The 12,325-nt window shown below is 41.8% G+C and overlaps 1 protein-coding gene across 1 annotated transcript in view; it reads left to right on the top strand.

Annotated features, from left to right (window-relative positions):
- The window catches only part of Hs3st4 (heparan sulfate-glucosamine 3-sulfotransferase 4), a 396,085-nt gene extending 385,483 nt beyond the window's left edge, over positions 1-10,602 (top strand). Inside the window, exon 2 of the mRNA XM_051192895.1 lies at positions 9,645-10,602. Coding sequence (XP_051048852.1) covers positions 9,645-10,281 — 637 coding nt within the window. The 3' untranslated portion in view covers positions 10,282-10,602. The remainder of the gene's footprint in view (positions 1-9,644) is intronic.
- The last annotated feature ends 1,723 nt before the right edge of the window (positions 10,603-12,325 follow it).

A 12,325-nucleotide genomic window follows, 5' to 3' on the forward strand; every position in this document is an offset into this window, starting at 1 on the left:
AGGTGAGATAGAGTTACCTGGAGCCCATCCTGCCACTATTAACTGTGATCATAAAGGGCTGTGTGGACACTGGCACCTCTGTAATCAGCATTTAATTGTTGCACCTGCCCTTTGAAATGCTGAGCCCACAGGCAGAAAGGAAACAGAATAAGACAGCAGATAGAAATTGGTGTATAGGGTTCTGTAGAGAGTCCCTCTTAGAATGTATGTAAACAAAATGTTAGACAAGTATATTCTAGATGGGATCCCTGAGCCAGGGACAGCTGACATGTGTTCCACTCTCTAATTAGTTCAAAATCACAGAACATCTTGTCTTGTGATATCTGGATAAGAAGGTCAGATCACAAAGACAAAGGACTAGACCAGAGTCATTCTCAACCTGTGGGTTGTGACCCCTTTAGAGTTCATGTGATCCTTTCATAGGCGTTACATACCAGATAGTCTGCATATCAGATATTTACATTATAATCCATAAAAGCAGCAAAGTTACAGTTAATCCAACAAAATAATTTTATGGGGGGGCTCATCACAACATGAAGTACTGTCTTAAAGGGTCCGTTTATAGCTGAGAAAATATAGGCAGAGAGAGACTAATCAGGTTGTGTAAGATCTGATCTCTAGTGAAAGGCACAGACCATACTCAAATGTAAGAATTCCAGCTAGACCAGTGGATCACAAGGAGTGACTGGGACTTCTAGGAGACATTTGACAATATCTATAAGCACATGTGATCAGCATGTCTATAGAGGCCCATGGCTACCTAAAAACAGTGACCAGGGATACTCCCTAACCTTGTACACAGTACTTCTTGTGAAATTCTGGGTAGACCCAGATTCTGACACATAAGCTGCTCATGGCACATCATCCTTATAGTTCATAAAGCACTGCAATACTTACCTTCCTTGGATGGAAACATTATCCCACCATTGGGAATACAGACAGGGAGATGTCATTCTGTAAATATGTTTCTCTTATTTGTTAATGAATAAAGCACTGTTGGCCAATAGGAAAGCAAGATAGGTGGGACTAGGAGACAAGGAGGAGAGAGGAAGTAGTAAGGAGGAGTCAGCATGTAGAGATTGGAGAGAGCAGACATCGGCCCCACTCTCCAGTAAGATGAAACCATGTGGAAATAATTATATTAATAGAAATGGGTTCATACTTAAGACATAGAAACAAGTAACTGGCCAACAGCGTTATATCTAATACAGAGTCTCAGTGTGTTAATTGAGGCTGGCGCCTTGGTGGGTCCAAGTCAGCAGGAAAAGCCTTACTCATAACAGCTGCACTTCTTGGTGATGGGGATATATGGAAGCGATGAGGCAGGACTAGAGATGAATTCCCTCATTTTTTCTAGATCATTCTTTGGAGGCAAAGCCATGCCCCAAAGCAAACCAACTTAATGAGAATCACAATCCTTCCAGTCTCGAAGGCTCTCTACTAACTTGGCAAAAACTTCAAAATGGAAAACATGTTCAATATCCAAGTTTACTGTTTTCTCCTAAATTATGATTGTGTAACATTTAGACCCAGAGTGTTTTCTTTATCATTTTACGATCCTTCTTTGGTATTCTTGTGGCCCATATTCTATTTTTCCTCCTCCTCCTCTTTCTCTTTCTCCTGCTGCCATTCCTCCTCCTCTATTTGTCAGCATCTTCATCATTTCCACTTCTCTGCCCACATCTTTGTGTCTCCATTTCCCTGTTTAGGGATATGACAATGTAAGTGAGATGCAGCAACAGAGGGCTCTCACAGAAATAGTCTGCCCCAGCCTTCTCTCCAAGAACTTGAATGTCAGGGATCTCACATGCTTTTACACCAACATGCACTTAACACTTTGTATATAATAATCACCACTGAACACTCATTGAATTAAAGAGTTACCTTGAAACACAGTCCTTTTAATGCACAGGAAGTTGAGGTGCAAGGAAGAAACATTCCTGTCCTAAATTCTTTCAGCAAGTTAACTGTTAAGTCAAAACTGTAGCCCAGACCTTCTTTTGTTTCTATCTCAGAGCAGTGTGGTCCCAGAATGTGTAGTTTTCCTCTGTCCTCTGTATATGAATATGGTTTTCAAGTGGATTGCACTACTTTTTTTTCACAAACTCGGTTTGAAAACCACAATGAAATTCCCAACATAGCAGCCCATGACTTTCTCCATCTCTATAAAGGGTTCAGTGAATCATTGTGGCCTGTAAGGTTGAACCACGTCAGCACAGAGGAGGTAGCCCCACCACCTTCCTTGCCTTAACCACCATTTTTGTGGGTTATAGTTCATCAGGAGGGCTCAGAAAATATTGCTAATTTATGCACCATTTATTCAACTAGATAATGCTTTTGGGAGAGTGTAAGGTGCCTACACACCTGCAATTCAGGCACGCTAAAGTCAAGCTCTGCACTGACCCATCCAGGGAGAATGGGCACTTTATATCTCATATGGTTGATTGCTTTCTCTCTCAGTGTTCATGATGGTGTCCATTTGCTTCAGTTGAGGAGACCCTGGAGAGAAATATTACAAATTGAATGGTGAATGGTGTAGCTTGAGCTGGCAAGATTTTCTAGGGATTGTAACCTGGGTCCTGTGATTCCCAGCGGTAGCTGCCTTCACTGTCTATGTAATGAGACTGACTTGAAGACTCTACTTTGCTGCCTACTAACAGAGTGACTTTGGGATAGGCGTGTCACTTTGCTAAGCCCTTGTAATTTGAAACTTGCCTAGAAGTAACCAAGAGGGCAAGCTATGGTGTTAGACAAAACTGACGATTGAATTTGGCTTCTACTTCTTTTGACTGTGAACAAACTAATCAATCTGATGGGCTTTAGTTTTCTGGTCTCTAAAGATAATGTGATAGTACAAAATTTTAAAAAAGAGCTTTAAAAAATTGGCATCAGATATATTAAGAACCCACATGAGCCACTCTCTAGATATTAGTTCATTTAATACTGCTCCCTGTGAAAAGGGGATTGTTCATGTGATACTTGCTCCCCAGATAAAGGGAATGAGACATTGCAGGTGCTCTTTGACTTACAGTGGGGATGCACTCAATGAATTCATCAGATGTTTAATCTATTAGAAGGTGACAATGCATTGCTTTTTCAGGTAAGGCTTCATGCCTTCCAAACTCTCCTCAAACTTGCTGGTTAGCTAAAAATGATCTTGGACTTCTGATCCTTTTGCCAAATGCTGAGCTCAACCCTGCTCAATTTGTGCAGTTACTGGGAATCAGACTGTGGGCTAGGCAAGATCCCTACCAACTGACCCCTACTCCTAGTCCCTAAAAGTGGGTTTACTGTACCTATTTAACACAATCATTGTTCAGATAGGCTTTGTGGTATTGCCTCATGGTCATGAGGTTGAACAGAAACTGATTCAGCATCAAGGGAAAGTAGCATAGGTGGCATAGTGTGATTCCCTGCAGTCATGGATACTTGGAGGCTGAAGTACTTGGTGTGATCATGTGTCAATCAAACCAAAGTTGGGGTGGAGTCATGTCACTTATGTTAACCCAGAAATAGATTCAGATTCAAGGCATTCTACTGAATGTGAACCAGTTTTGCAGTATCATCGTTGAAAACCTGAAAGTTACATGTCTGTACTAGTGCTAGTCCTGTGTTTGAAAGTGCTTAATGAAGTCAGTCTCTGAAACAATGCATGGAGTAGGTAAGACTTCTGTAAATAATGGCACTTGAGGTGCTATGGCAACTATGTCATGGTCTCCTCAGAGGACCTCAACTCTGCTGACTGGGATTGCATAGGCCAGTGCTTAGCAATGCACTCACACCAGTGGAAGGGGGTTGGGGTTGGGATGAAAATTGGAAGGTATCTCATAAACGTTTTGCTGTGAGAGTAGCTGACGGCTTGGGTGGAGTGATTCTCACTTCAGGACTGTGTGTTGCTGCTGATATCACGGCTGCTCTGAGCACCCAGGATACTGTTAACGAACTCTTCCAAGCTCAGATGTGGTGTTTTGTCACCATATGGTGCACAATGAAGTGCATGGTCTTTCAGACATGGATGGTATATTGAAAGCATGCTGACCCACATACATGGAAACCCTGGTCTAAGGAACATGTGGTACAGTTTCATTCAGTTTTCCCAACCCTCCAGGGACCATGCATTCATTTGTGTATCACCCCCACAATAACTCAGTGACCACAGATAGCCATAAAGCATTACACAGTGGCATTTGCCACGAGAAGCACAAAGAACAAAGCATTTCCCCAGATCCTTAAGAACTGAGACTAGCTATGCAGGGAATGGGAACCAATTCCATTTTGTTTGTTTGTTTTTTCAATGCAAGAGAACAAATTCAGGGTCTTATGCCTGATGCATCTAAAGTCAGCCTCTATCACTTAAGTTTCACCCCACTCTACCTTAGGTCTTTAATGTAATCTCAGTAATGCAAGGGCTCTGGGGGCTAAGATGAGTTAGTAAGGGGCTGTGATGTGGTGGGGCAGTTTTTTTTTTTAGCATGGGGGAGATCTCTGACTTCAAGCTCCAGCTCTATACCAAAACTAAAATACAGTACAATGAAATAAAGTAAGAGTTAGTGAAAAACTATTAACTTTTTTGACACAACAAGCATTTAAATATTTTCCTGCTTGAGAATTCATTGCACAAAATATGGGTCTCACCATGCACTGGTGATGAACAGAAGATAGATATTGCTCTCTTACTTTCTGGTAGATGGAATATGCACAGAAAATGAGAATACCAACCTCCAGCCCAAATCCATCCCCTGGATTTCAGACTCCCAGCCACAGATAAGTTGCTGTCTCCACTTGAGGATATGTTCCTAATATCCCATGTTCCAAATTCAAAATCAGACTGCTGTCTTCCACTTCACAGCTGCTTGCTTCACACATCATGCTGCTGTCCATGGTCTCTGACACCTCTCCTTTACTTAAAACTCAGTCCACCCATCAGTAGGGAGTATTGGTGCTTATTCCTGGGGACTACTACTATTTCTAACCTAAAGTCCTGACATAGCTTCTGAACATGCTACCGTTGACACTTACACTCTCTTCTTTGGTCTCAGCAAATAGCCAGGAAAAGATAATTAAGTGTAAATCATTCTCTAGTCTTCTGTTCAGTGCCCTTCAGTGGATTCTTATAATATACAGGAGAATCCTATCCCCTCCTCAAATCAGTCAGGCCCTCCATGCTTTGGTCCCCAACCATCTTTCCTGACTTTGTTTTCTAACTCTCCTACCTTGTCTAATTCCCTCCAGCATCTCTGGCCTTTGTCCTGTTCCGCACACACTCCATGATGTGAGGACAGGGGTATATTGAAATGTCAGAGTCAGCTGAGAAGAACTTAATTAAACAATAAAAAATTGAGGGCTAAAAAGCTTCAAGAAGACTGGGTGGAAGTTTGTCATATTTAACAGAAGAAATGCCTTCTCCAGTCTCTCTCTCTCTCTCTCTCTCTCTCTCTCTCTCTCTCTCTCTCTCTCTCTCTCTCTTTCTCTCTCTCTCTGTGTGTGTGTGTGTGTGTGTGTGTGTGTGAATGCATGTTATATATACACACATGCACCTGTGTATGTTGAGGGCCAGAAGTCAATCTCAGTTGTTCTTCTTCACAAGTAGGCTAAGCAGACTGGCTAGCAAGTCTTGTGGTCATGCTTGTCTCTGCCTCCTGAGTGCTAAAATTATAAGCATGTACCACCACACCCAGCTCTGTATGAACATGGGTTTTTTGGAGTCAAACTTAGGCCTCATTGCTTGTATGGTAAATATGTTAGTGCCTGAGCAAACACCCAAGGCCTGCTTCCTGCAGTGTTATCAGGAGAGGAGACCAGGATAGTGTAGAAATAGTTGCCCTATCAGAGTCCCAGATAAGAGATCTGGGAAGAAGAAACAACAACAAAATGTAATAAAATAAAACCTCTCCCAGGACTGGCCTCAGCGTCAGAGAACAGATCAATGGCTTGGCAGTCATTCATGAGAAAGTCACAGAAATTACTGCTGAATAACTTAAATGTTGCACTTAGCAACAAGACACAAACTCAGTGAGACCTTAAATTCCAAGTCTGTTTCCTTTTCTGTAGAACTAGGATCGTAATGATACCTGCTCTGTTGATTAAAACAGTTAATTACACAGTGTTGTAATACTCTTCATTTGTCAAAAGTCACCGCTAGGTTGCATGTTCCACGTTCATTTTATTCAGTGAGATATTACCAGTAAATGATCATTTATGCAGTGAAAAAATGAATGAGAGTAACTGAAAGGATGAATTTTAAAAGAGGATAGATTTACTATTTCATAGATTGGGGAGAAGCTACTGGAAATTTTCTCTGTGACAAAGAAACCGTTGGATGTTAATTCCATGATCCAGTCTTACTTAACCATGAGTGCCCAGCTGTGGGTATGCCCTCAGATTACATGCTTGTCACATTCACCTGCAGCAAGATGATTAGAGCCACTGAGACTCCTCCTCTGCTCTCTGCTCTCTCTCTCTTTCTCTCTCTCTCTCTGTTTCTTTTGTTTTGCATCAAATGCCAAGCTGGGCATGTAGTCATGCTCCCGTATCCACTGGCTTATAGGTTGGGAACTACTTCATCCCAGATGCCCTAGATAAAAGATTCAAGATCCACAAGGATCTTGACAGATTGTCAATTAACTGAAGTAGAGGAGATGAATTTGAATGGGACTTAAAGTAGAGTAAGCACTGAGGTTTAAGGAGTGAATACAAAGAATAGATAAGAGGAGTTGCACAGCTGCTTCTGTACTGAGGAAAAAAATGAAACAAGGCAAATATGCAAAAATGCAGCACAGGGAGCATAATCAGGGAGAAGCCATGCAAAAGTAATACTTCTTAAGGACATTATCTTTCACCATCATTTATTTAATATCTTTGTAATAAGATATGAGTTCTATAATTTGATAAAGAAATAATCTCTCCAGTTACAAGAGAAACAGGATTGAGTTTATTCCTTGTATCCAGACAAAGCTAAGGGCAGCTTTCTGGTTGGCCACCAGACTCTAGATCAAAAAGTACAGTTGATGACATTGGTTTGAATCACAATTTGCCTTATTCTAGATCAGACCCTCAGTTCAGCTTTTCCATTCAGTCAAATGTAATTTCTTTTTCTCTATCCTACTGTAAGAATTGCTCTGAAAATCATCCTAGACAGCCAACTTAAGTGAAAATAAGATTCTGGCATTCATGAGGTACCCTCCTGAGTGATCCACCTGCATTATCATACTTAGTCTTCATCTCAGACCTGTGAGCATGTTTTTTTATGTGAGTAGGTGAGGTTCAGAATAGGGGATCCAGCGAGACCACCAAGGTCATCAGAGCTTTCAGGTTACCAGATTAGGCAGTTCTACTCTCAAAGGATGTTTCTTAGCCTCACACTTCCAGATGAGACCAGGGCAGTTAGTGAGCCCAACCTGGCACACACATGTAGACGCTGGATATTGTAGAGAATATGTCACCCCCCCCAAACAAACACTATTACTTATGCCCATACCTTGGGTTATGATCTGAAGACTGCATTTTGCCCAACCAGTGTACTCTAACAAGGTCTAGTTCTAGCAATTTTTTTTTAACCAGGCAAACTCGTCTTGCTTAATCAGAGAGCTTGCTGTGAAAGCTCAAAATCCAGCAGCAATTAATTATTGACAGAGCATGTGAATTAGAGATAAAAGAAGTCGTTCTTTCTCCACGCAAGTGATAGTAAATAAATTTAATTATGGTAGGAGAGGCTAAGAGATCTTCGTCTGTATTAAGTTTTATTAGCTCAGACATTTAAAAGCATGTCATCATAACAAAGAGTTCTTGAGTAATCCTGAATGTACCACTTTAGTGCAGGGCTTAGAAGTGAATGGATTTAATGGAGTACCTGGTGGCAGATGGCCCACTGTATCATCAGGTATTGAACATGCTTATCCTCAATTAGCACTGGTCTACATATGCCTACAGCAAACTGACTGCATAATAAGATCCTGAGCCCCACTGTGGACCTCTGCATTGGGCTGGTGGTAGTGGCATCAATTCCTTCCCTGAAGGAATATGTGGATGGAAGGGAGGAGATGGAAAGTGTTTTTGTCAAGGTGATCAGTAGACAAGAGCTGTGGTGTGAGATCTATGTTAGTTGGCAGCCTTCTGAAAAAAAAAAAAAAAAAAAAAACTAAGATAATCACCTTAGAAGAAGTATTTATTATGGGTTTTGGTTCCAGAGATGCAATCCATGGTTGATTTGCCTTGCCTCATTGGTTTTGGGTCTATGGCAACATAGCCTGTTCACCTCGTGACCAAGACATAAAAGGAGAGAGGGAGGTGGAGGAGAGGGAGAGAGAGGGGAAGAGAGAGAGAGAGAGAGAGGTATGCTTTTGTCTGCATGTATGTTTGTGCACTGTGTGCATGTCTGGTGCCTGCAGAAATCAGAAGGGGGTGTTGGATCTCCTGGAATTGTAGTTACAGATTGGGAGCTATAATGTGGGTGCTGGGAAACAAATGTAGCCCTCTGCTCCACTGTAAAGACTCCAGCACTTTACCCAGGCTGGGGACAAAGCCTTTAACACATGTCTTTGGGAGGTTATTAAAGATCCCAGCTAGAGTAGGCTTCGTGGGAAGTTTACAAGGCAAACTTATGAGCAAAGAAAAAAGAAAATTGTGACTTTTACATAGCCTATGCTTGCATTCTATGTGTCACTTTGTTCTCAAATGAACTTAAGATAAGTATTAGGACTTTATAATGAAGATGTCATGGCCCAGGGATATGCTTAAGTATTCTGAGGACACAAGGTTTGTCTGATGCCTTTCTATTCTTTATTCATGAGCTTCAATTTCATCATTTACATTTACACAATGTTTTTGGACTATGTTGGGGTTCAAAAAACTACTTAAAAAGTAAAATAATGTATATTTCAGATTATGTGGTCCACATACCTGTTGCACCAACTCCTTTTTCTGTCTGTTGTACAAAAGCAGCACATGTACAATATGAAAATGAGTAAGTGTGTCTGTGTCCCAATGAAGGTTTATTTACAAGCTTTGAAATTTAAATTCTGAATAATTTCCATGTATCACACAATGGTACTATTACTATCATTTGGTTTTTTTCCCCACAACCATTTAAAGATTACACATCCTTCTTAACTGTGACTCCCACACAAACAGTAGAATTTGCCAAGCCTGGATCAGATAATCTTTGAGGTCTTGTTGAGCTCAAACATTTCCTGAAAGCTACTACAACAATAACGAAACCCTTAATTTGTTAAGCTCATGCACACATGAGATTCCATACTAAATGCTTTTCAAACATTATCTCCCTTAATCCTTGCACTACAGTGTGAAGTCGGAGCTATCATTACCTCCATTTCAGAGATTATAAAACTAATATATAAAGAAATTAAGGGCATATCTAGGTTAAATACAACTGGTAAGAGGTAGAAAAGTAGTTTAAACCTAGGGATACAAGACTCCCAAGGATTAATGTATAAGCCTTATGCTCTCTTTTCTGATAATTGCATAGTCAAGCCTACAGCTGGGACATAAAGAGAACTTTCAGCGCTTATCTGTTCTATTTGGTGGCTCCTACCTTGGTTGTGTGTTGCATAGAATTTGTGAAAATATATTCAAATATCTTGGATATAGTAATAATAACTGTATTTCCCCCTTCTTCATTCTTCTAGAAATGTGATGCCCAAGACATTGGATGGGCAGATAACCATGGAGAAGACCCCCAGTTACTTTGTGACAAATGAGGCTCCCAAGCGCATTCACTCTATGGCCAAGGACATCAAACTCATTGTGGTGGTACGAAATCCAGTGACCAGGGCCATTTCTGACTATACCCAAACACTATCAAAGAAGCCAGAGATCCCTACCTTTGAGGTGCTGGCCTTCAAAAACCGGACCCTGGGGCTGATTGATGCCTCGTGGAGTGCCATTCGCATTGGGATCTATGCTCTGCACCTGGAGAACTGGCTGCAGTACTTTCCCCTCTCTCAGATCCTGTTTGTCAGTGGTGAGCGACTCATAGTGGACCCTGCAGGGGAGATGGCCAAAGTACAGGATTTCCTAGGCCTCAAGCGTGTTGTTACTGAGAAGCACTTTTACTTCAACAAAACCAAGGGATTTCCCTGCCTGAAGAAGCCAGAAGACAGCAGTGCCCCAAGATGTTTGGGCAAGAGCAAAGGTCGGACTCATCCCCGTATTGACCCAGATGTCATCCACAGACTTCGGAAATTCTACAAACCCTTCAACATGATGTTTTACCAAATGACTGGTCAAGACTTTCAGTGGGAACAGGAAGAGGGTGATAAGTGAGGCTGACAGTATGGAGGGAAGGCTAATAAATAGCAAAGATACTCTTTACCAGAGTCACAAATACTCCAGGTTCTGAAGCTTCAGCCATCTGAAGTGCCAAGTAGATTGCCAACCTCATCCATTCAGGTTACCTCCAATGTTGTGGGCTTAAGCAAAGGTATAGATCTTATGGCATCCCTATGTAGGAACCAACTGTACCTGGTTGACCAGATGTCCACCAGAATCCACCACAAATACTTATCTTCTACTAGTTAATAGAGTCTGAAAACAGGATAAACATCTTCCAGTGTCATAGGCATTTACTATGATATTGATGGGTGGCAAAAAGAAGGAGAGGAAAGGAAAGGAAAAGAAAGGAGGAAGGAGGAAGGCAGGGAAGAAGGATGGAAGGAAGATGTATTTTGACAGAGATCTTATTGTAGTCTTGGGCGTCTGGATTCTAGCCTTGTGTTTAATCCCTGGTATGTAAACATCTGCTCTGGCATCTCTCCAGAATGAAGGCTATTTGTGGCTAAGAGCTCCAAGACTCCCAGGGAGTAATATCCTCCCTCCAAGGCCTGTCTAGCTTTCCCATCAAAGGCCTCATCCCACCACCCCTTGACTTCCTCCATCCCCACAATATGAAGGCAAAGGCATGCACGTATGTTCCTTACCAAAAAATAGCCTACACCCCTGGAGCCTTCTATCTGAGAGCCATCTAAGATAGCTCTCTCTCTCTTCATGAGTGTTCTAAATTATGGAGTGTAGTACACATCTTCACAATGGAATCTGCTTCTAGAACTGGGAGAGAATAGCTATGATTTGAGCCCTGCATTTGGCAAAGATCAATGCCTGTAACTGGGGGTATAAGGAAAGACCCAGTCCTCCAGGTGGGAGGCCCCTTACCTAAAGATCCTCTTCCCTAATGATCTTGGTCCTGAGGCATTCTCTAGGGATAGGCTCCACCCTAGAGACAAAGACCATAGCTTGTTTGTTAGTTGTTCTGAGTAAAACCCTTCTAGTTGCAGAGAGAAAGGGAACACTCAATGTATTTCTATTTGTCTCACCACTGCCCCCTCAGGGTCACTTCATGGTTCATTTTGCTCTACTCGGAGATGACATCTATTGGGCCATTGGCAAGAATGCTGATTTGCATTGTGAAGTGGGAGGGGGAGGGCAAGGACTGTCTGCAGACATCCTATTCAAGGGCTGCCAAATAAAGTGTCCCTTCCCATTAGTATGGTTCAATTAAAACACAGAATTTGACATAAAGCACTTGTTTGCAGATCTCCAATGCCAGGAATTGTGGTAAAATTGGAAATTTGTATGAGTGGGGAGAGTTGAATCTGTTCAGCTGTTATTAAACTGTCATTTCTCCCACTAAATGGAAACTGTGTTGTTATAAAGCTTAATGCAACCTGATTGACGGGTTTTGATGGTGTATTTGTGTTGGTCACTTTTCTACCCCTATCCCTACACTGCAATGCAAGGAATGGCTTTGTTGGGGACTAGCAGAGAGACCAGGTTCTTGAGTCTTTGGGAGATTCTGTATGCAGGACAGGATGTTTCTTTCAGTCACACAAACACTATGGCTGGGGAAAGAGGTACTAGATATTCATCACCCCATGAATGATGGACTGATAAACCAGATTCAAAAACAGCTGCACAAATAACTTTCTCCAGATAAGAAAAGTTGGGCTGAAGGCAACAAATATGCCAAAGTAAACAAAGATACAGTGCTCACATTTGCCAACGAGGGGGTACACACATGTAGAGAGAGGTGGACTTCATGAAGTTTGCTCTGTGATCAGAACAAAGAGGGAGTGAGTGTCAGCCCTGGCCACATTACTGGTAGTTTTTTTACAAAACAATGCTCAAGCCAAGCAGAGTGGAAGACACCTTAACCATAGCAGTCAAGGCTGAAGCAGCCTCAGGGCTTTGAAGCCAGCCTATGTCACACAGTGAGATAGTGGCTAAAAATAAAAATAAAGAGGAGGGGAGGGTAAAGAAAGGAATAAGAGGACAGAGAACTTAGGAGGGAAGGAAAGAAAGAGGGAGGGAAGGA

The sequence above is a fragment of the Phodopus roborovskii genome, unplaced genomic scaffold, assembly GCF_943737965.1.
Source record: "Phodopus roborovskii unplaced genomic scaffold, PHOROB, whole genome shotgun sequence".
Classification (NCBI taxonomy): domain Eukaryota; kingdom Metazoa; phylum Chordata; class Mammalia; order Rodentia; family Cricetidae; genus Phodopus; species Phodopus roborovskii.